The sequence below is a fragment of the Curcuma longa genome, chromosome 8, assembly GCF_044706935.1.
Source record: "Curcuma longa cultivar G26 ecotype Majalengka, Jawa Barat chromosome 8, ITB_CL_G26_1.1, whole genome shotgun sequence".
NCBI classification, from domain to species: Eukaryota; Viridiplantae; Streptophyta; class Magnoliopsida; order Zingiberales; family Zingiberaceae; genus Curcuma; species Curcuma longa.
Window position 1 is genome coordinate 2,486,056 of NC_133868.1, and position 25,671 is coordinate 2,511,726.

The following is a 25,671-nucleotide window of genomic DNA, read 5'->3' on the forward strand; positions in this document are numbered from 1 at the left end:
GCCATCGGCATAGTCGTTCAGTCTAATGACCTGGTTCAGGTCAAACAACGGAACTACAATGGTCAAATGAACTACAATGCACTTAAGGACTGCTGCTACTGCGGGCGAGAGTAGTTGAGCGTAGATAGCGACGTTGACCTCCTGAGGGGGTGTAGCGCTCGACCATATGGACATCAGTACTCAACTCATCGTGCGATGTAGTGCGAGGAGGGCTTCTCGTGAATTCGTTTGGTACGCATGGAGGTTGAAAGTTGACTGTCGAAGAGAATCCATCAGTTCACCCCGTAGTCTCGATAAGGATGAGACTCTCACTTCATCATCTTGGACGGATCCAAAGGAAGGAAGATGGTGGCATCAGGTAAGAGCTAATGAAGCTATAGAGCTACGCAGCAGTCCCGGAGCCAGACGTTCTTCCCCCATTTCTATCCAGCTCCCCTTCAGACTGAGTTCATGGTACGAGATTGAGAGGTTCTACGTGATCTAACAAGGATAGATAGAGGCTTCAGCAACAACGTTCCAACACGCAAAGGTAGAAGCATATGAGTAAGCAGAGGTACCATCAGAAAGGCATCTAGGATAGGGAGGCCGCCGACTGCATCCCTCAATGAGTTTACTGCAGTTCATCATCGGAGGGTGATAGTCGAATAAGCGATTCAAGTTTACCTAGAGTTTCTGGACCCATGAAAGCAATTGACCCATCCACCGGTTGATCCGCGTATCCAGCTACTTCGCTTAGTTCTATATCCAGTGGGTGGGCCCAACTCATAGCCATAACCTATCGCACGCGGATCCACCATTTGCTCGTGTTCCAAGAATAGATGTTCCGGAATTAGCATGCATGTGTTCCACTCTCTCCTCCTTGGGATCTGGGTCTCCGTACCTGATACGAGTCGAGGTACGAGTGAGAACGCCGTGTCCAAGGTCTGCTCTGTCCCGATACGAGGCATCCACTCCCCGTTCCTAGTCAATGTGTTCCGACCAATAAGAAGTAAATGAACCACCCCCTCTTCCTTTGCCATGGGCTAGGGTGGAGCTTCTAGTGGATCGGCGACTAGAGAATCTTGTCGAACGAGAAGAATCAATTACACTGCTTTAGGTGAATCAACTGGTCAACTGAAGAAAGCAGCACAGGATCTCTATCCACCCCAGGACTGGCGGTCGTATCGGATATGGAACTCGTTCATATGCGGGCAAGATGCTGCCACCGATGGAATACTCAAAGCCCCAAAGAACACTCTTCTATTCTAGAGAAGCACGAGTGAGAAAAACCCCTTCTTACCACTGAATGGTGAAAGTCAATATCGCGACGTGGCTATCGTCCATTCACTACTATCCGATGGCCATTCACTCTTGGAATAAACTCTTTCCCTCGAGCTTACGCTCGAGCCCGTCGTTCTCACAAAAATAAGTGCGTTGAGTGCGTTAAGTATGTCTCGTCCCTCTCCTTTATAGTCGAGCCTATCTAGTTAAATATTGTAGTAGGCGAGGAAAGAGAACTATCATATCAGGTACACCCCACTATATATTAAGTTCGTAATACCAGTAATTTGCTGCGAATGATAATGGTATTTACGCCCTCTCCTTTATAGTCGAGCCTATCGGGTCGTATATCTCCCTAATATTATTGGTCGATCCCGAAGAGAACTACTATCATCAGGTACACCCCACTATATATTAAGTTCGTAATACCAGTAATTTGCTGCAAGTCGTGCCCAAAAATATGAGTACGTCGGATTAGTCTAACATGGCCTAAAATATAGTAAATTGTATAAATTACGTAATTTACTAGATTTTTGGGGAATTTATATTATATACAGGCGGATTAGTCATAAATAGCCCCTTTGGGGCTATTTATCTCCCCAATATATAGTAAGGGTAATTTACTAGATTTTTGGGGAGATTCGGATTAGTCGTAAATAGTCTTTGGGGCTATTTATCTCCTCTGCATAGCCCCTTACTACTTGGCGATTGGATTAGTCGTAAATAGCCTTTGGGGCTATTTATCTCCTCTGCTACATTTACTATATTTTTGAGGAGTGAAATTGCGTAGCATAGGAGTGAAATTGCGTAATTTACTAGATTTTTGGGGAGATTCGGATTAGTCTACAATAGCCTTTGGGGCTATTTATCTCCTCTGCTACCTGTACTATATTTTTGGAGAACTTATATTATATACAGGCGGATTAGTCATAAATAGCCCCAAAGGGGCTATTTATCTCCCCAATATATAGTAAGGGCCCTAATATAGTAAATTGAGTCGATTGGATTAGTCTACAATAGCTTTTGGGGCTATTTATCTCCTCTGCTACGCAATTTACGCCAAATATATAGTGGGGCCGCCATACTATAATATAAGTTCAAATATATAGTAAGGGTCGTCATACTATAATATAAGTTCAAATATATAGTAAGGGCCGCCTTACTATAATATAAATTCCCAATATATGGCCCTAAAATCAATCTAAATTTCGCCTGTATATAATATAAGTTCCCAATATATTAGGGTCGCCTGTATATAATATAAGTTCCCAATATATGGCCCTAAAATCAATATAAATTCCGCCTGTATATAATATAAGTTCCCGATATATCCCTAAAAAGAAAGTCAACATATAGTTAAGTTCTGTATATAATCTAAATTCCCAATACCCAAAAATATAGTAAATTCCCTAAAATGAATATAAAGAAATTATAGCTCTGTTGGTGTATTTCCGTAATTTAACTATATTAACTCCCTAAAATAAAGTCAACATATAGTTAAGTTCTGTATATAATCTAAATTCCCAATACACAAAAATATAGTAAATTCCCTAAAAGAAATTAAATTCCGCCATACATATAAGTTCTATCCGCTATACATATAAGTTCTATCAGACGGGGCCATTTACCTATTCAAAACGTAGAAAGATCTACCCTTATAGTCGGCCCTCTCCTGAGAACTTATATGTATGGCGAGCCTATCGGGTCCCCTAATAGTAATATCTCCCTTAAGGTCGATCCCAGCAACAAGTCTACAATGGCAAGCAGCAACAGGTCGAATATTGTAAATGGAAGGAGTGAGCTTCTCACTTGGTTACCAGATTCAAGGAACTTTAGTACTTTAGCCTGTAGGTCTAGAGTTCGAATCTGGGGAAGGCAAAAATCCACTGGGCAGGGGTGGAAAGTCCTAGTAAGGTAACGGCACGGTCGATGATCGACGGTCCATGACCCACAGAAAAATAGGGGTCGGGATAAGTAGAGTTCCCATGGGCGGACGGGCCGGGTCGTTACACCCACGTCATTAGACTTGTTGTCTGCCATTGGCATCGAACTATCTGACCTTCGAACAGCGGCTTAATTACCTCTGTTCAGTTCGATTCATATCGTCAAGTTGCTTTGAGCCGCCGGATGTTGAATCAAATCGTAGGCTCTCTCTCATATCACTTTGTCTCCTTCCTTCAACTAGTATCGAAATGGAGACACAATACGTGACTTAGTGAAGTCATCTCGAGGAGATCTCAGCATGGATACAAGTAAAGATAATCTTTCTTAACGTTGCTAGTTGATGTAGTTTCCGCTTCGTATCATCCAACAGGTATAATTTACTTATGTCATCTTTTCTACAATTATGTCTGCATGCATGTGCATCCTCATGTAATTTTTTGATGCACAAATTATAATAATATAGATTATTACACTTCCATTGCTTGTTTAGTGAAATAAAATTTTAAAACGCACATAGAGAAACGGAGGCATGACACGTAACTTAGTGAAGTCATCTCGTAGAGATCTCCACGTGGTTACAAGTAGAGGCAACTTTTCTAAAGGTTGCTAGTTGATGTCGTTTTCACTTCATATCATCTAATAAGTATAATTTATTTATGTTGTCTATCTACGATTATGTCTGCGGACTTGTATATCCTTATATGTGTTTAATGCGTGTGTTATAATAATTTAGATTATTATACTTCTGCTGCTTATTTATTGAAATAAAATTTTAAAATGCGTATAGAAACACCCAACATCAATTGGCACAAATCGCACTACCTTCCCTACACTCCCCTATTTCTCTCCTTGCCCTAGTTTTAGTAATCCTATATCTCTAGATTCATCAATGAATTTCGATCAAAATTCATTAATAGTTATATGCATCTCTGATTGGACTCGATCCAAGTGCATTAGGTTCCTGTTGAGCCATTGAGTGTCATCTTGCCCTCAACTCATAGCCATATGACCTTCTAAACTATGGAGAACTTGTTACCCAAAATCAACATATTTGTCATTGGACCATGATATTTTCAGCTACAATCTTGTAAACCCAATGTCTCATGACATATCACAAAACTATCATACAAAAATCACTTTTCCACAAAAAAATGCTCATAAATACAAAGTTACTCCTAAAAAAAATATATCATTAAGTTATCAAATTACATTGTTTGTGTACAATAACCAGGTACATGCCAAAAGTAAATGAATAAACTAGGTGTAATCAGTATTACGACATTAGCACTGTCATAGTTATGTCATCCATTTTGAGTGTTTTATATTTGAGTGGCCCAAATCTATATTTCTTCCTATCTTATTGTCAAAATTGTAATGACTCCCCATGCAAAAGACTATCAATGTATCGCATTATGTGGTTTTGGGTTAGAGAGACCAATATCATATTAGTGCTGGGTTGAAAAGATCAACACTACTATGATGCTTTGGTGTTAAGTTAGAATGATTAACACCCTTGTGGTGTTGGATTGGAGAGATTAAAACGACTATAGTGCTAGATTGGAAAGATCAGTAATATTGTAGTGCTGGGTTAGAAAGAACAGTAGCATTGTTATGTTGGATTGGAGAAATCAACACAATTGGGTATTGTGATGGAGAGACCAGCACACCACTTTGATATTGGATTGGAAAGACCACCACTACTGTGTTGCTGGATTGAAGGGATTATAACGGTTTGGAAAGATTAACACCACTATGATGTTGGGTTAGACAGAACAACACCACTAAGGTGCTATGATGGAGAGATCAACACCACTGAGGTCCTACGATTGGAAAAAGGTCAACACCACTTTAGTGCTAGTTTGGAAAGATCAATGCCATTATAGTGCTAAGTTGAAGAGATCAGAAAGGTAGTGTTGTTAGATTAAAGAGATCAACACCACTATATTGCTGAGTTAGAGAAACCAATACCATTGTGGGCATCCACCCAATATGATGAAGCATTGAAGAAACCTTTTAAAATTGTTATTATTATTCTTTTTGGGTGGGCACATACAATTTCTTTTTCTTTTAGAGAATTATAAAGACATTACCATGTCAATATAATGAATAAAAAAGAATCCTAAATCCTTTGGGCTAACTCCATATATTAGTTATCATATACAAATAGCATTATAATAATTGTAAACACACTATCAATCTATATTTCCAAAATGTAGAACTATATACTAATGGACAATAAACCCTAAAATAATATATTCTAAAAAAGATGTATATTATAATTGCTGCAAACTATTCTAAAATAATATTTCAAAATAATATAAACAAAGTCATTGTATATCTTGTATTCTTCATTCAGAACATAAATAAATCCAAGATGATAACTGATAAAAAAAGATAGAAAATATACGTGTGAAAGCCTTGAAGGGAATAAATGAGAAGAACGTAGATTATATATCAATCATAATCAGACTTCTTTGTAGAAAAATAATCTTCAACTTTTTCCTAGGTTGCTATACTGAACCAAATAATGTTATGAGCGGGAAGAGTTGTGTAAAATAGGATTTGACAAGCACAAAACTCTAAGTGATGTTTGGGTAGCTCGGATATTCTTCGGATCAGATGCTTTGGAAATTGAGTTGGAATTAGAGTTTGTTTGAGGGAGGGATCTGTAGGAATTAAGTGAGCCTTTTGGTAAAACTACTAAAGTGCATTTGAAAATTTTAGAAAACTGAATGCGCCTTTTGAAAAAAAAAAATCGAAACCAAAGGGTATCTCAATAAGTGTTGATAAAATAGTTAGTAATTATTAGTCTAAGAGGGGTGAGTCATTCCACCAAAATGCGTCTCAACAATTAATGGAGCATGTCAAGAATGCCAAGAATTTAAAGAGTCCGCCACCGATTGAATTCGAGCTATCCATTCAATGATGAACTATTTGACAGGAAACAAATCACTAGGATGATTTTTCCAGTTTTCATCTGACGTTCTGGTCGTCCAACAGTTGCATTCTTCACTCATAGGACAGCAATTGAAACTTAGATTCTGCTCTCATCCGTCGAATCTGGCATTCCAGCCTCTTTAAAAAATTACATACGAGGGAAGCATCGACACAAGTTAATGGACTCTGACGTCTTCAATATTGCTCGTATGTTTTCGAAAATAAGTTGGGGAGCGAGCAAGAAATCATTTTTTTATGGAGCAGTTATACATGGTTTCATCTACAGTAAGTTTGGATTAGAAAGATATCAACATCATTCGTGTGCAATTCCAATGAACGCATTTTTTTTGTTTCCTCATCACTTCAGGACAGCTCCAGTTTATGAACCAACAGCAGTTTGTATTAGAAAAACTATAATGCTTGCATGTCCTCAAGTAATTTATATGGCTAAAAACAATATAAAAAAACATCTGCTCATGGGTACCAGTTTATAAACCAACAGCAGTTTGTAATAGAAAAACTATAATGCTTGCATGTCTTCAAGTAATTTATATTGCTAAAAACAATAAAAAAAATACATCTGCTCATCTGGATCATGCACACCATCAGCAAGTAGAAATGCATCAGTAAAACTAATCTGAGCAAAAACTACTGAACTAGTTCTACCAAGTGCACTCATGGAGGATATTCAGCTAAAAGCTTCCTCAGAATGATGTTAGTCACTCCCCAGCTGAATCCACGATACTGCAGCCATCTCATGATCCTTGCCTTTCGGTTTTCAAGAGATGAGCTTTGACCTCGGAGCCACTGCTTGGTGGCCTTGACATAGAGGCGTTCCAATGCAGGCTCAGAGATTCCGTGTTGTGTACTTCTATATTTGTCACCAGAGTCATCCTCCTGGAATACCTCTCTTGTTGCTGTGTCTACTTCCGTCTCACTCACCCCTTTCTGAACAAGCACCTGCCGGAGCACCAAACCATTACGTAACCTTTTGACAGCAAAATGAAAGAAACAAAAGTACTTTCACAAATACTTAGTGAAAGTAAACATATCTAATCATCTAGAAATTAACATTAGCTGCTTATAATTAACTTTAAAAAGCACTGGACTATTGTGGTTAAGCCAGTTCACAAGTTATAACAGAAACTCCAATCATGTCAAGGAATGCTGTTGTCATCTCAACAATTCATCTATATTTTGGGCAAACCTTCCAGTTGGAATAAGATATCAACAAGTATCAGAAGTGAATTTGCACAAGCAGGCATACCTTGCAGAAAGATTAGCAAATAAATGCATTCACGAGATCGAATGACATGAAAATGAGGAGTTGAGGCTAACCCTTTTGATACGCTTTGGGCCCCAACTTAATGACAGCCAGCGAGAACGAGAGAAGGATTCCGCATAGAGACCATCATTTAATAATCCCCTTCAACAGTTGGCATGAAATTAGATGACTCAAGTGAAAAAATTGCCAATTTGTGCAAGTAAATAATATATAGAAAATTTAGAATTCAAGGAAATGCCATATGTTAAAATAGGAGTCTTCATGGTACTTTGATATCACTTGAAGCAGCTCCAGAAGATAAACAATTTCATATAGAAATATGAATGATCTTACAAAGAAAATTCACAAGATAAACTAATAAGTTGGGGTTAGGTTACATTTTAAAGGTCCAACTATGATTCAATTTTAAACTTAAATCTACTCATTTGATAAACAATCGGCTAACTGATTCCCACAATAATATAAATTTTATTATTTTGTCTCGACTGCTTCAAAATACAACTTCTTAAAACTTACAAAATTTAAGCTTCTGGTTTAGAACATTCAAGCATATAAAATTTCCTAATTTTAAACCACATGAATGTCAAGAATGTACCTAATCAAATGTTCTAATTTTTAGATAAGTTAGTTAATCTACAGTCTACAAATACAGTGTATATCTATCTTTGATAGAATAGATAATTTTTTTTTTTACTTTATATAAAAGTGTACCCAGTTACCAACCATATTGCTGCCTCAGTACTTACTTCCTGACAAGGTTGTCCCTTGTGTAAATCTTGTCCATCCCTTCTCACCTATTTTCCAGCATGTTCTTAATTATGCTCTTCACCTCTTATGTTGAGATCAAAAGATCAAGCTTGCTTCTCTCCTCTTTTCCTGCCAACACACAACCCAAAAGCTCACAGTTGTTCCATCTCTCTTCTCCTAGTCCCCCACCTCTATTACCCTTTATCCATGTACTCGTCACCAACCTCCCTTCTTCAATTGGCATAACTAAACACCGTAGCTCCCCAGCCTCCCTCCCATTGTTATTCACATTTGCAATGTTACTTTTCCAGATAGACCTGTCCCTTCTCTCTCATACCACATGCAATCTCCCACTGAGATTCTCTGACAGACATGTTATTCACCAACCTCCCTTCTTTTGCAGAGCTTGCTTCTCTGACAGACCTGCTTGTTCTTGATCTTGATTCATGAAGCCGTGTGTGATTCTCTATTCGAGACTAATTCCCCTCCCCTCTTCTCCGTAGACTCGTTCCTTTTGTGTAGACTCAACCATAGGTGGATTTTTATGGAAATGCTCCTTTCCTACAAACTGACTGTCCATGCAGGGATTCACCCCTCTCATAGAAACTAAGCCTCTCACTTCTATATTCTTCTCCTAATGTAAAACTCATTTCTAACTCTTTCCCATTAAGTTCATCTAAAACCTGCATAGTTATGTGTCTTTGTTATCTTCTCAACCACCATAGCGGCCTCCACCATCAATCCTAAAACCAATAGTGTTAGCAAATCCAAATATTAAAGTCAAAGGTTCCAATTACCTTGATAGCCATCTCAACAAACTTAGCACAGCACTCTTACAGTTTTCACATGGCTTCTCAACAGTATGGAATCAACAATAGATTCACCAGTGATGTGTTTCTCTACTTCAAAAGAAATGGACACTCTTTGGCAAATATTCTCTCAAGAACAAAATGTCTCCTAAATATATCATGCATATGAAAATATTTTTAATTTGACATAAGATGGTTGTTCAAAACCATAATATTTCATTGATCTCTAAGGCAAGTAAGATCAGCTAAGTTATATCATCCAATCTCCATAAAGCCTTACGTTTTCAAATGCCCACTTGAAATATTTCAATAGGTAGAATGATTTTTTGGCCTAGATAATTAACACAACACAGTCCACTCATAATTACTTTCCCATGCTATACCATCCCTATCAAATGTCTTAAGTTGAATCTTTCATGCTACCAACACACATGTTGCCTCCCTTTCTCTATCTGAATCATCAATATTGCTAGACGAGGTTGTGGTGATGAAGGGCAAGATTCTGGATGTCAATGTACTTCATATTCTTCTTGTATCCATCATTGTCTCACCAACCATCAATAAGATTCTTGTTATGATAAGTCTTGGACAGCTACCCACCACACATAATTGTTAAAATCAACATAGCATCCTCATCTCCTGAATATGTGCCAACATCCACAGCACTAACTATTCATTTGGTCGAATATGAACAATTTTAAAGATTTGTTTCAGAACTCATTTTGTTCATCTAAATTTCCTAAACTATCTCCACCTTAAGCATTGCTTCTATAGTAAAATTAGTAAAATTCAAGACTGCATGGTTACTCAATTCAAATGCATCCACGGTTTAAAATACCGAGCCGTACCGCCCGATACACAGTTTTTACCGTTCCGACATCGAACCAACACCAACACCCTACTAACACAACACGCGCATGAGAATTTCGCATGCATCATCGCATTGCGTCGAGTTGTAGCACAGTATACGCCAAAGATTAGGTCAGCGAGGGCGATCGGCAAGGGCAACCGACGAGAGATCAATAGTGGTGGTGAGGCGGCGATCACTCTTCTTCGAATAATCAAATATGATAGTAAATTTTCTATTCAAATAGAGAAGAGATGTTGGTGGTCGGAATCACGAGTAGAAGAGGGCGGCAAAGTCAAGAGACGATGGAATTGGAAGATGGAAGTGAAATCACGAGACAAGAGATGGAATATGGTTTTATTTAAAATTTAATATAACGATTTTAATTAAAATTGTTATATTTAAATGTTATATATTTATATGTTATAATAACTATTATATTTATTATATCAGTGTTATATAAAATTTTTATAAAATATATATATATGTAATGTATTATTTATATATATATATATATATATATATAATTTCTAATTAATAATAAAGTACTATATAAATGGTAACTATATATATTATAAGTTAATTATTAATTAAACAAACTGTTAATTAACTAATATAATTATAATATATAAATTTATTTTTATTAAAATATATAAAAATAATAAATAAAAATATTTTAATTGAAACGTTTGAATTCATATTTGTAATTTATTCAAAATCAAATTAAAATATATATATATATATTTGAATGTATTCTTAAAATATATATAATTTCTAATTAATAATTAATTATTATATAAACAGTAATTATATATATTATTTTAATTAATAATTAATTAAATAAACTATTAATTAACTAATATAATTATAATATATAAATTTATATTTTTATTATTATTTATTAAAAATATAGAAATAAAAATATTTTAATTGAAAATTTTGAATTCATATTTGTAATTTATTCAAAATCAAATCTTAAATTAATTTTATAAATTAAAATAGATTGATATTTTAAAATAATATTTAAAATTTTTAAATAATTTTAAAATCTATAAAAAAATGTTATAATTTTTAATTATTAAAATAATTTAAAAACATATAAATTTAAATCTTCTAAATAAATTTGATTTTAGAATGTAATATAAATTATATATATAAATTATAGTATTTAATATTCATATTATATAGAATATTTATAAACAGTAACTATATAAATATATATTATATAAATTAATAATTAATTTATATATTTATTAATATTTTTGTTATTATTTTTTATATTAAATAAAAATAAATTAAAGTAAAAAATAAGAAAAATTCTAAAATTCTATGAGATTATTATGAAACTATTCTATGTTATTTTATCTATTAATTAATCTCTATATAAATGTTTAAATTTCTTTAAAAATATATATTTATTTGTTTTTGCCTAACATTTATATTTAAAAATTGAAAAACTACTAAAATAGTATCGATACTGAAGTCGTATCGTTTCAGTCTATGACAGAAACTCTGACACGGTTCAAAATTTTAAACCATGAGTGCATCTACACATGACAAATAATTGTGAATTGGTTTGTACTCTTTAACATCCCACATTGTTTCTATTGCTAGTAATTCTCTTTTTATGTATATTATTAGACAAATTTCTTTATTTATGTTATGAAGTTTCCCATAACTTACGATTCATTAACACTGTTATAAAATCTAATTATGATTGTCACGTAATCCTTTATTATATCCATTGTGTTTTATGATTTTAAATCTTATATCATATCAGACAAAATAGTCAAAACATATCATTCTAATAAATTATCAAACTCGATACTACTCAGTACAGGTAATGTCTCCTTTCTTTACTTCATCTTATTCCTCCTTCAATATCTAATCTGTCACTGGTATCATACATTGGATCATTAGCACGATACTAGAACAATATCTTTCTATTCAAAGATCGAAAATACGATATGTCTCGAGATTTTGAACCTTGATAATGAATGGTATTGAGTTTCGGTGATTTACTAGAACGATACATTTCGATCGTTTTGCTTGACACGATACAAGATTTCAAACCATGGTGTCATCTTTAGCATCCTTTTGTTCCTAAAATCAAAGAGTTTGTCAATATTCCACTTCAGTTACTAACTTGCAATATGAAGAGTACGAATTTGGTAAGCATTATCATGAATCGTTATCATTTCCTTCCAGTAGTCATGAATGATGAATATGCCTCATCTTGCTTTAACTCCAATTTGACATATGAGGCTCCAATCCTTCTCTAATAATAATAATCTCATTACTTTTTAACCTTTGCTGATGATTGTGACTTGGGTGTGCTTACTAATAGCTAGTATTGGGAACCTTGATGTAGTCGTAATTTTTTATTATAAAATACAGACACAAATTTCCATTTACATTAAAATTCTATGCATCAATAATGCTTTTGATACCATGCAATCAACGTTTATTCACTTTTGCATTTCTTAAAACATCCAAACTACATGCATATAAACTTCTTAGCAAAATGATGTTGTAGAATGCAAGAGTCCACACCTAGATCATATTGCACATGTCATGAAGTTTCAAACATACGTACAAAAGAAACATTGGAAAAATGTAATTTTATCATATCAAATTGAGCATGTAGCCTCTTCTATACTCAATGATAATATATATTTGTCATATTTTTATCTTAACAAATTATTTTTCCTTTACTATTGAGAGAATTTGATTGTTTAAGGTTTGTTCATAGGCTTAGACTCATACATGACAAACTTAGCATAAAAACACTCATCTTTTTTTTTGGGTGTTTTCACATCCAAAAGGGCTTTATATGTTATGGTACAGTGTTTCATCATTCTTATATTATTAAAAAAAAGACTTAGTTATAAATTTTAAAATTTTTTGGACCTTTATGCAAAAATACAAATAATCCACTTTAAAACCTCTCTAACCCTAAACCCTAATATTCTTTTCTCACCCTCAAACTCCTCACGCCGCCGCCGTCATCCTTACTCCCTGTCGTCGTCATCGCCACCGTCTCCGTCCTTACTCCTTGTCGTCATTATCGTCACTGTCTCCGTCCTTGCTCCTTGTTGTCGTCACCGCCGTCGTCGTCCTTGCACCGTCGTTGTCACGCTACCGTCGTCGCGTTGCCAACGCTCCACAATGAAGACCCTTCGATTTGAGGTGGAGTTTCTTGTTTGATTCTTTTGTATCTTTGTGCATGATTTGCTATTCTTTGTTTCTCTCTGTTTCCTAGTAACGCCCTCTAAAGCAGATCCTATTGCTAAATCTATCTCCACCGTGAGATAACTTTCTAATGGGGGGACAAGTTGATATAATTAGTATGAATTAATTATACCTCCTAATTAATCGAGAAATGAATATATCTCTCGTGTCATGGAACTCAATTCTAATTGTTATAAAAGATATGAGATTAATTATATCAAAGTAATGAGGGAAATAACTCTATAAATATAGAACTCTTTGCTCTGAAATTTGAAAGAGCTTTCGAATCTTTCTGAGTATGTCTAAACTTTGAATAAATTGAGATAAAATTTCCTCATAGGATGGATTGCAGGTCGTTCATCCAATTCTTATGTGAGGCATCTCACGGAATGGATTGCAAGTCGTTCATCCTATTTTTATGTGAGACACGTTTCGGATGGATTGAAGGTCGTTCATCCTATATATATGTGTTTGTATATGTGCATTCACATGACGTATTTCGTATTTGGTGGATCGCCAGCCGTTACAATATGAACATATGATACATCTTTTTCAGGTGGATTGCAGGTCGTTCACCCGATTTATGTATGTATATGTGCATACATACGATGCAATTTCATTACGAGTGGATTGTAGGTCGTTTACTCTTATATACAATGCATCCTTCTCGAATGGGTTGCAGGTCGCTCACTTTGAGATTTTCATTTATACATGATGTGTTCATATTAGGTGGAATGCAGGTCATTCATCGTTACTTATACGACACATCCTTGTTGAGGATGTTATATGTGATTCACCCACTCAACAGGCTATACTGAGTGATCGAATAAAATAAGAGAATAATGGGAATTGGATGATATTAATTAAAAAAGAAAAGAAAAGATGAATGACATGGAAATTATAAAAGATAAAAGATGTTATTGATCTTTTTATTAATATTTTCATGCACGTCTTTCGTATCTCCACTGTGCACTTTGTGCTCACTCTCCCTTTTCTTTGACTCCAGGTTAATTGTTGAGATATATACATAACACTAAGGGAGTTATTCCAGAGGTATGCATGTAGTCAGGTTATTTAGTTTTACTCTGTATTTTGCTCTGACATTGTTACAGTTCACGCGCGGCGAGCGAAGCTAGCGTTGCGACAAGCCTAGTTCGTGCGGGGCGTGACACATGGTATCAGAGCCTAGGTTTAGGGTGTGTTAGAGCATGTAAAGTTAGAGTCACTCTATGCATATGCATGTTTCGGTTAAATCCTCAAGTTGACCTTGTGCTCTCTTGGTGAGACATCTTGGGTTTATTTTATAATTACTAATTGGGGTCTCTATAATGGTTGAGCAAGTAGAGTTGATCCATCTCATTGTTATGAATGGGTTGCAATTGTAAATCGGTTAAATCAGACATGTTTGGTTTCTTATTTTGAGGGCCAAAATTTGATTTATGATTGATTTTATAGATGGGTCATGCATTCCTCTAATCTAGTAAAATGCATTATACTACTGTTACTATCCTAGATTGTCTTGTGTATTTCTAGATTGAACATTTTACGTGAACAAGTGTGATGTGGTTAGCACTCTGATGGAATGTTGTAGCCCTAGCTCTAGATTGAGTTCTTCCTCGAGAATTAACACAATCTTGGTGAGCACTTCGATTGAATGATCGTAGCTTTGGCTCGATGAAACCGAAAGACTAAGAGATGTATGCTCTTTGGATCAAGAAATCCTCTATAATAGATGCAATTTTGGTTGACACTTTGATCGGACGATTATAACTTTGGTTTAGAGAGGTTAAAATTTGATTTATGATTTGGTCATATTACAAGTACGTCTGATCGAGTAACATGCATTGCTATGACCGCTAGCATGCTGAGTTTTGGGTTATAGGCCTCGATAATTTAAATTTTGATCACTTTGTTTGTTTTCACCTTGTTTTCATCCCCTTCTTAAAGTCTTAAGAGTTTTGATGATTAGAGGTTGAAACAAACAATCTTCTTCCTTCCACTTACCTTGAGTTATGGAGTTGGTCTATAAACCAATGTGTAAATTTTAATAGTTATCAATAACTATTTTGATAGTATTTATGGGACCATTAGCTCAATATTAAGATAAGTACTTAGCACACATGGAAAAAAAATCATCCCAACAACTTGTGTCTCATTTTCGTACATGAGTTACATTATACCCCCTTTGACAGTCCAATGTTTAGCAGGGTACGCAGGTAGTCCTACTAACTTAGAAGTCATATATAAATTCTTTTATTTGAATTATTAATTTTGTGGCCTCTAGGGCAACCACTGATCATGTTTCTACTCGTTGAGGAAAAAAAAAAAACCCATAACTTCCTTTTGGCATGCCTTGACTAGAGTAGGAAGACACCAACCTCTAAAGTCTTGTCATTTACAAAGGTTGCTCTACCAACCGTTTTCAAATCATATTCTTCAATCTTCATGAACATAACATTCAGAAATATAAAGGATATACAAAATGGAAATATTGTCATTTGTCTTTTGATTACTAGTAACTGATGTGCAAGTAAATGCAAATATGTTTGTTTAGAAGGCCTGAGTTGATAATATCAAACTGTCAAGGTAGATCGGTTGGGTTGCATTACTTGGTTATCAGAGTTGTCAGGGAAAGTCGTACTGCACTAAGCTGCCAAGCCAAGCTGTCAAGATGCCTTGTGCCTTGAATGAGATGTCCGAGAGGTTACATTGCTCGACTGCCGACTTGACTGAATCATAGAGTTGGTCGTGTGATGAGCCAAACTACTGAATGTCAAAACTAGGTCGAGTGCTAAGCTAGCTAAGTGTTGAACAGGGATGCTTTGTCGAGTGTTGAAGCGGCCGAGTCAGCCATCTGCCGAGCCAAACGTTGAACACTCCCCAGTGGTCCTGAATGCCGCAAAGTTCGAGCGGTTTGGGTGTTGAGTTATTCGAGTGCCAAGTGCTTCCCATGAGAGATGCCAAGTGCCGAGATTAAGTAACCTTGAGTGGGAAGCATCTACTGACTACCTCCTAACAAGCCTCCCGAGTGCTTCCATGCGTGTGCTTGGATGAGAGCCGAGATCTACGAGGTTCGAGTGCCAAATTACCCAAGCGCCACCAACTAAAGAGGGTCGTCTCTGGTCAAAGCCAAATACTTCTAAGTATTGCAAGATCTGAGTGGCACAAAGGCTTCTTGAGTCCGAGTGGATTATCGAGTACTCGAGCGTGAAGCCAAAATGCTTAAATGGGAGACTTTGTGTGCTTGGGAGCAGAGCTACTGGTCGGGAAGCAATCGAGTACTCGAGAAGTCGAGTCCTAAGTCGAGTAGGAAGAAACAAGAAAAAAAAAGTGGATTTGTTGTTTTTTTTCATTGATGTCTTTCATCTGTGTTCCTACAGACTGTGTCAATTATGATATAACAAAATTTAGAAACTCCCAATCGAGTACTTCCTGAGTGTTGACAACAAAGTACTTCTTCGGTTCGTTGTATCACAATAAGAGGACTTAGAATTTGAATAAGATCGAGGTATTGGACCGCTTAGAGAAACTTTACTTGTTGGAGTATTCAGCTACCTAATTGACCTAATTGGATTTTAATATTTGAACAAGATATTAGAGATGAGGTGTAATGGTAGGAACCTAATAGAAGCCATTGGAGATCCATTGGAGTTTGCAGTGATCAAATGATCCAGATGCTCATAGTGACGGTAGTTGTGGAACTCTGAAAAAAAAAAAAGTTGTCTCATAAAGAGTCTTGTAAACAAAGTGAGGAGAAAAGAGTTTCTACGAGTTGCTAAAGTTGTGAGAAGAATCTGACCAAGAGTTCTTGTGCTCATTTCAATGATCATTCTTTCATGGTCTACATTACATTATTGATAATTGTGATTATTACTGTAACTTGATAGATTTGTAGAGATTTCTTAGATATTCGAAGAAGAAAAAGAGAAAAATTTAGGAATGACCCACCTAAGGATCATAGGTCGTAGAGTAGGTACAATTGTGCTTGCGTGTATGTCCATGTTTGTACTTGTGTTCATGCGTTCATGCTTGTGCTTGCATTTATGTTCATGCTTGTCCCGAGATTATTATATTAAAAATTTTGTGTTTTGTTTAGTGTTTGTGCTTGTGTTTATATTCATGTTTGTACTTGTGTTCATGTGTTCATGTTTGTGCTTGCATTTATGTTCATGCTTGTGTTTGTGTTTGTATTTATGCTTGTGCTTGTGTTTAGGTTTATGCTTATGCTTGTGTTTATATTGGGTGTGTATGTTTTATTATTTAAATATTTTATTAGGCTACCAATGTGGTTATAGTCAAACACAAATAAGATAGGCACATTGAGTTAGTTCTTTCTAGGTTCATTCAATGATCCTACACTATAGTTGAGAAATAGTAAACTACATAGAATCTCATTGTTATATCTGACTGCGACTCTTGTCTCGTCCAGATTCTTGGCAAAGTTTTCAATGACTTTAGAAGATTGAATTACAAGTCGGTTGGGTTTTCCAACCTTAAACGGATAACCAATTGACATCTAGAGGACCTCTTGTAAGCTTGTATTTTAGGTTTTAGAGATAGTTGTAAAGAACATCTATATTTAGTAGTGTTCGATTATAACAACAATAGTTAAGTAACTCTTTTAGAGAGCAATATATATAATCGAGCTTGAAAATCTCTGATGTTGTGAAATGAAGTAGGTGAATGTAAATTACTTGGCGCATAATGCCTTCAAAGAGGGATGCAGAGATGGGGAAGATGATTAGACAGGTTGTTGACCGCTCAGAGTCGTAAGAAAAGTTATGCAAATAGAGACGTAGAGAGCTAGAATTCTCGAAGGGGATCACGTATTCCTTCGGGTATCTCCTATTAAAGGAGTAAAGAGATTTGGTGTTAAGGGTAACTTAGCACATAAATTTATTGGGCCCTTTCAGATTCTTGAACGGGTGGGCCTAGTGGCTTATAGGCTTGCTCTACCACCTTCACTAGCAGGAGTTCATAAAGTGTTCCATGTTTCAATATTGCGGAAATATGTTTTCGATCCGTCTCATGTGTTAGAGAGTTTGGCGACACCTCTAGATTATCTAGATGCTACTTATGAGGAGCATCCAGTCCGTATCTTAGAGCACAAAGAGCACCAACTTCGAAAGAAGAGGGTGCGTCTAGTGAGAGTAACGTGGCAACATCACTCCGATAAAAAGGCTACGTGGGAGCGTGAAGAAGACATGCGACCAGAATTTTCTCATCTTTTCTTTCAGATAAACTACGAAATTAAACTACAAATTTGGAGGACCAAATTTATTTTAAGGGGGGTAGGTTGTTATAACGTGAAAATAAAAAAAGACTTAGTTATAAATTTTAAAATTTATTGGACCTTTATGCAAAAATGCAAATAATCCACTTTAAAACCTCTCTAACCCTAAACCCTAATATTCTTTTCTCACCCTTAAACTCCTCACGCCGCCGCCGTCATCCTTACTCCTTGTCGTCGTCATCGCCACCGTCTCCGTCCTTACTCCCTGTCGTCGTCATCGCCACCGTCTCCGTCCTTGCTCCTTGTTGTCGTCACCGCCGTCGTCGTCCTTGCACCGTCGTCGTCACGCTACCGTCGTTGCGTCGCCAACGCTCTACAACGAAGACCCTTCGATTTGAGGTGGAGTTTCTTGCTTGATTCTTTTGTATCTTCGTGCATGATTTGCTATTCTTTGTTTCTCTCTGTTTCCTAGTAACACCTTCTAAAGCATATCCTATTGCTAAATCTATCTCCACCGTGAGATAACTTTCTAATGGGAGGACAAGTTGATATAATTGGTATGAATTAATTATACCTCCTTAGCATGATATAACAAAGTATGCCATTTATCGTGCAAATATTTAAGGAAATGCCTTACAAGTTTGATGTTGATTAAATTCAAAGTAATTGTATGTTGGAATAGGAAGTAGATTAACAACTTTATTCTAATTATTGATTTCCGTTGCAAGACATTTAGGTTTAATAATAATAAGTAAATAATGTCTTTATGTTATTTGTAGCAAAATAATAAAGAGCATGTATCTATTATTTTGCTTGATCTCTTAAATGACTTGCTCCTTTTCATATCCGATTTGTTATTGCTTTTAAAAATAAAATTAATAATAAAACTTAATGATGGATATCCGAAATTATGATGAGAAAATAAGAGAGGAGGAATATAATTAATAAATTATATTCCTGCAGTTCTTATGACTGAAATAAGTAATATAACCATATGAAATAATTTCGGCTCAACGCTTACAGGAAGTATATGACTTCTCAACCAAATTAATCGAGAAGTGAATATATCTCTCGTGTCATGGAACTCAATTCTAATTGTTATAAAAGATATGAGATTAATTATATCAAAGTAATGAGGGAAATAACTCTATAAATAGAGAACTCTTTGCTCTGAAATTTGAAAGAGCTTTCGAATCTTTCTGAGTATGTCTAAACTTTGAATAAATTGAGATAAAATTTCCTCATAGGATGGATTGCAGGTCGTTCATCCAATTCTTATGTGAGGCATCTCACGGGATGGATTGCAAGTTGTTCATCCTATTTTTATGTGAGACACGTTTCGGATGGATTGAAGGTCGTTCATCCTATATATATATATATGTGTGTTTGTATATGTGCATTCACATGACGTATTTCGTATTTGGTGGATCACCAGCCGTTACAATATGAACATACGATACATCTTTTTCGGGTGGATTGCAGGTCGTTCACCCGATTTATGTATGTATATGTGCATACATATGATGCTTTTCATTACGAGTGGATTGTAGGTCGTTTACTCTTATATACAATGCATCCTTCTCGAATGGGTTGCAGGTCGCTCACATTGAGATTTTCATTTATACATGATGTGTTCATATTAGGTGGAATGCAGGTCATTCATCGTTACTTATACGACACATCCTTGTTGAGGATGTTATATGTGATTCACCCACTCAACAGGCTATACTGAGTGATCGAATAAAATAAGAGAATAATGGGAACGGATGATATTAATTAAAAAAGAAAAGAAAAGATGAATGACATGGAAATTATAAAAGATACAAGATGTTGGTGATCTTTTTATTAATATTTTCATGCACGTCTTTCGTATCTCCACTGTGCACTTTGTGCTCACTCTCCCTTTTCTTTGACTCCAGGTTAATTGTTGAGATATATATATAACACTAAGGGAGTTATTCCAGAGGTATGCATATAGTCAAGTTATTTAGTTTTACTCTATATTTTGCTCTGACATTGTTACAGTTCACGCGCAACGAGCGAAGCTAGCATTGCGACAAGCCTAGTTCGTGCGGGGCGTGACACTTTTGGTGGATCAATCCTAAAATCACCATTATTTTTTACCTTCCAAAGGTAGAGAAACCACTTATAATCATCTATTCTTACATCAATACAAGTAAATAAACTTTACACAAAAGAAATCTTGATTGCTTTTTTCTTACTTTAAATTGCTTATGGTAGTCTTGGAATATAGCAGCACTCTCCCTACCTTGGAATATCGCAGCACTCTCCCAGGAACCAATCCTATTTTAAACTTCTCCACAAAACCCCTTTAATAAGGCTTTTATTTATCCTAGAATCTATTAATCAATCAATTCTTTGATGCCTTCCCGTCAACTGCTCCATTGTAGTAACAAAAAATTCGAACGTTGCTACAATTTTATTCACATCCTAAGTCGTCTGTAGATTCCTATTTGGCATCAGTCAACTACTTCGTCAGTCCCAGCCAACTTTACAATGGAAACATATTTCTGTTGCTCACTTCTATTTGAACACCAATAATATGCTCATCATCATCTAAGCAAGTGTTCAACAAAAATGATTCTTATTGTTTGCTTCTACTTGACGCTTAGTTGATTGACCTGTTGACTCCTCCATCAGCTATCTGTATCAGTCGACTACTCTAAGCCACAAATCCCTAAAGAGCCTTTTGTAGTTTTGTATTCTTCAAATGACTCTCCCAAACTTATAAGTCAACCCTCCCAAACTTATCGATCTACCATCCACCTCAATCAACTGCTACAAACCTCAAATCCGACCAAACCACATGGTTTTGGGTTCATCGATCGATTACTTCACTCCGACCACTAGCACCCACCACTTCAAAGTTGAATCCATGTGGTGCTAAGAGACCTCATGTCTCTAGGATTTGCTCATTTACCTAATACAAATCAACCTCAACCTATCAAGACTTGTCAAGTATCCTAGTTAACCTCAACCTACTATGATTTCCCTTTCCTAAAGGCTTCCTTTTTGAGACTTCATCCATCGCTAAGTATCTAGCCAACCTCGACCTACCAAGACTTTCGCTTGCTCAGACATATCATCCTTGATCTGCCAAAACTTCCTATGCCTAAAGTTCACTCCTTTAAGACTTTAACCTTATGTGGCATCCAATCACCCTCTCTAGTCCTCTACAATCTATCTGAACTTTCTTCACCTGCCTAACAACCAATCCTCCTCAACCTATTAGGACTTCCTCACTACCAAGGATCTAATCCTCCACGATTTGCTTGGACTTCCATCACCTACTTAACATACGTCCTCCTTCACTTGTTAGTGTAGGATCGAACTCGACAATAAAAAGGGGTGAATAGCATTACAAATTTTATGAGCTTTAACAAATAAAAACTTACTCTAAAAATATTAACAGAATAATGCAGCAGAATAAAGATAAGCAATTAAGTGGTCTATGAACAATAATATTCTCTAACATGCAACAATTATAAAGACGCACTGTATAAATAAATTTGATTCTTATTTCGATTAACTCCTTTCTAGAAAATTCTAAAGGTGAAGAAACTTTAAAAAGAATCTAAAATAAAGCATAAATATTCAAGAATATATGGCAACAATATAATAGAAATGTTACGTTTAAAAATTAGACTATTTGAAGAGATCTTATCCAATTTAGTCGACGGGTGGGATTTAAGTCAATTGGAATCAACTAAAGACAACAACTAATAGGTAGGAATTTCGTGATCGATAGATTAGTCTAGTGAAGCTTATCAAGGTCATTTCAAGTTGGCAATGGTTCTTACAACAAAAAACCCACCATTATCCTGCTCTACCTTTTTCATAATGTAAGTTTTAGTCTTTTATTCTAGACCTTAAGATCATTACCTGTGAGCCCATTCGTGCTTTTCAATTCAACTTTAGTTTTTTGCTTTGTTATTAGTATCATTGTAAAAGGTTTTTTATAAATGTTTTTTCACCTACGATAACGAAAATATATAGTGGACTCACCTTACAAGTCCATAAGAACCTAAGGGTTCCAAACCATGTTAAATCAATTTGTATTAGCATGGATTTACTTGCTTATGTTTCGCTTTTCTAACTCTTGTATTTGCATCAAAAGCATTTTTGGACCTCAAGTCTACTCGCAATCACTCCTTTTAATGGTGTCATCGGTCCTAACAAGTGTTATCAGGGTAATTACTCCGAGTTAATGTAATAAATATCCAACAGAAATGGGACTATTTTTATTCTTCCACCTCTAGTGTACAAGTTTTCTTTAGACTAGTGGAAGATGAGGATGGAGGTACCACATCAAGATAGAGTTTGAATGTTGAACTAATCAAAAAAAGATTTGAAACACCAAAACACAAGGGAGAGATTACTCAAAAGAAATGGGACAAAAAACAAATTTAAAAATATAAGTCAAATAAAAAATAAAAAAAACTATATGTCAGTATTTTATCTAACGAAATGTTGTGTAGGATTGGTGAGTATGCAAATGTAAAAGGGTTATGGGACAAGCTAGTTAAGCTCCATGAAAATTCCTTGACAATGCATAAATCCTCAAGAAAAGCATTGCAAGAAGAACCATAGCCTGTCAACAGGGTAACCAAGGAAGAAAGATCATCTACATTGGAAGTTGAAAGCCATGAACCATCTAGTTCCCCTAGTCCTGACAACTAACATTTGCAATGTGAGCCATTTCCATTTGACATTGATAGAACATCAAAATGTGATTATTTCCATTAGGCAAAAAAATGTATGCAAAGAAAAACCTTGCATTCGATTATTACTTATATACACTTTGTTGTCAAAAGATAAAAATCAGCCAAAACTCTGCATAGATTTTACCCAAAAAAATTTAAGATAAGATAGTCAATATTCTTAGTCTTAATACTATTCATTCAACAAGCATATTAAGAATCATAAATGTTACTGCAATTCCTAGTTGCACTAAATAGGAATACACTCAAATACATCATGGATTAAAAAAAGACTGGAAACTTACCTTTCTTTTGCACTGGATATCACTGCATCAACTACATCTTGAGGATACTTCTTGCCTCGTAATTTCTTTCGCAGCTCAAGCGCTGTAAATGCTCTATCGAGGGACATCATTGTCAATAATCACATCATGATTATAACTTAATCATGCAGATAAAATGTGATGTAGAAATGCAATATAAAGCACTCCCGAGCAGAAAAGTCCACAAAATGTATATCAAACAGGTAGTGCAGGTTTCTAGAAAGCAGAATCGAGAGATACTCTCTAGTTGCCAATAATCGATCAAAAATTAACAAACAATATGATACAATATCTAATATGTAACGAACAGAACAACTTGTGAAGATGTGAATGAAAAACATTCCAAGCTTAGGTTCATCTTTTTGACGAAAAACTTTCATGTCTAGGCCTGATTTGAAGTGCTAACCTTGCAGCAAGTAATTCAATTGCTATTTGCTCAACTTCTTGCTTAATGGGCCTCTCCATTACAGTCTCACTGTTGGTCATCACAGCAGAATCTTGAGCCTCACCAAGAGATACTTCAAAATTGTTATCCACAGCATACTCCATGCTATCTGGAGAACAATTTTTGATATCATTAAACTCCAGATTATCTTCATTTTCCATCAATAATCCAACTCAATCTAATTGCAGAAGAAGTGCACGATAAGAGGACAACAAACAAAAGCATTATCTTCATAGAGAAAATATAGTCCATCTTAAGAAGCTCCAAAACCACTGATTTAAACTAGTTTGTATTTCTTGCTGATATTGGTTTCAGTCCCTCACCAAAATGATTGTGTGCCGGTGTCAACCTGTGCTGACGCATGGTATAGGTAGACACAGGTTAGTTGTGCTGAAAGAAGAAGCTAATGATACAAAAGGAGGAACAAGAAGGATGATTGAAAATAATGTATCAACAAGTTGAGGTTAATGAAATTTAAACTATTAATATTATGCCATCATAGAAAGGTCACTACAAAGAAGTAAGTGAGTCGATTACTTACTATCACCCGCAATCTCAGCATGACGAAGCAAACCAGTGGTGTTGAAGAGCAATCTCATTTACTGACTACAAAAAGAGAAGTGAGCAATGGCCACTTCTCTTAATTAATATGCTCATTCACCAACAAGGTAGAAGAAGAGAGAAAGAGGAAGCAAGAGGAAGAAGAGGCACATGCTTCAGCATTTTCATTGTTGTGCTAGTGCGACCTTGTAATGATTATGTTTGATTTGAGTCAATAAGAGGAGCGGCAACTTTTGCCTGTGTCAACTAAAATGGAACAATATACTAAGCCATACTTGCATCAACTCAACATCATTCACTTGTGTTCTACTACTGGCGGAAATCATGCAAGCCAAAACTATATCGACAGCTTCTTCATGAAAGAAATGGTTTTTATTGTCTAACAACCCAAGGTGATTATTCATGTGATAGAAAAGAAGCCTAAGTCTATATCTACTTTACTTTAAGAGAAATAAAAGATATCCAAGCTAACATAGGGAACTAGAGAGGATAAAAATGTCAGAAAATAAATCACAAAAGATAGAAGAAGAAATTTAAGAAATTAAGAAAGGCCATAATACAGAAGCAAAATGTGTTAGCAACTAAGAAGTTTTCCCAGGGGTATAAATAACTCACTGTCATCTTCATTAAAATGACTGGTTTCATAAAAGCTACCATCGTCTTCTATCGCTCTGGGACTGTCATCTTCATTAAAATGACTGGTTTCATAACAGCTACCATCATCTTCTATCGCTCTGGGAGCTCCTCTTACGATTGGATTGTTTTCTTTCCCTTTGCGTGTACTTGTAGATGAAAATGCTACTGCTTTTATGATATTGGCGTGTTCCCTCGGAACCTTTATAAATGAACCCAACATCTTACGTCTGCTCTTCGTCCTAAATCAAGATGAGCATAAAACAAAAAATTACTTAGGAACTGCAAAATTCATTCTTTCAGTTAAAAATAGCACAAAATACAAAGGAAATGCAAATATCATGTAATTTCTCCTAAAAAAACCTTTCCACTTATTTGACCAAAGGCGACAAAATTTTCATATGCATACATATAGAGGACATTTTCGGAAGAAAACTACAAAGGCAAGTGCAGTACAAACGAAGTACCACGAAGAAGTTATCAGTGAGCCGAACTGGGCATAGAGAGAGATTCGGAAGGTTCGATTCGCCGCTAAAGCCATCATTTAATGATCCGCCCCTTTCACGGATTAGGGCAACTGCAGTAACTCAAAAAGAGAACCATGCAGTTATGAAGGCGAACGGTCGAGCAAGAAGTTGAGAGAGCTGAAAACCGAGAGATAGCAGAAGAAAAGGAAGAGAGGCTGATGATAGAGG

General features: G+C 35.6%; 1 protein-coding gene across 1 annotated transcript; it reads right to left on the reverse strand.

Annotated features, from left to right (window-relative positions):
• Positions 1 to 6,577: 6,577 nt before the first annotated feature.
• Positions 6,578 to 25,671, reverse strand: LOC141833645 (uncharacterized). The gene is made up of 6 exons (XM_074721130.1): positions 25,444 to 25,671; positions 24,959 to 25,218; positions 23,744 to 23,891; positions 23,320 to 23,412; positions 7,480 to 7,567; positions 6,578 to 7,101 (listed from the first exon to the last, which is right to left on the reverse strand). The coding sequence occupies exons 1-6, from the start codon at positions 25,518 to 25,520 to the stop codon at positions 6,817 to 6,819; spliced, it is 951 nt and encodes a 316-aa protein (XP_074577231.1). The 5' UTR covers positions 25,521 to 25,671; the 3' UTR covers positions 6,578 to 6,816.

Bases quoted from the DNA above. Each gene is read 5' to 3' on its own strand.
- LOC141833645 (XM_074721130.1), bottom strand. From the start codon at position 25,520: ATGATGGCTTTAGCGGCGAATCGAACCTTCCGAATCTCTCTCTATGCC. The intron at 23,892-24,958 runs GTGAGTTATTTA...ATTGTTCTCCAG, and splicing joins TCATTTTAATGAAGATGACA to ATAGCATGGAGTATGCTGTG. The intron at 7,568-23,319 runs GTAAGTTTCCAG...CAACTGTTGAAG, and splicing joins ATATCCAGTGCAAAAGAAAG to GGGATTATTAAATGATGGTC.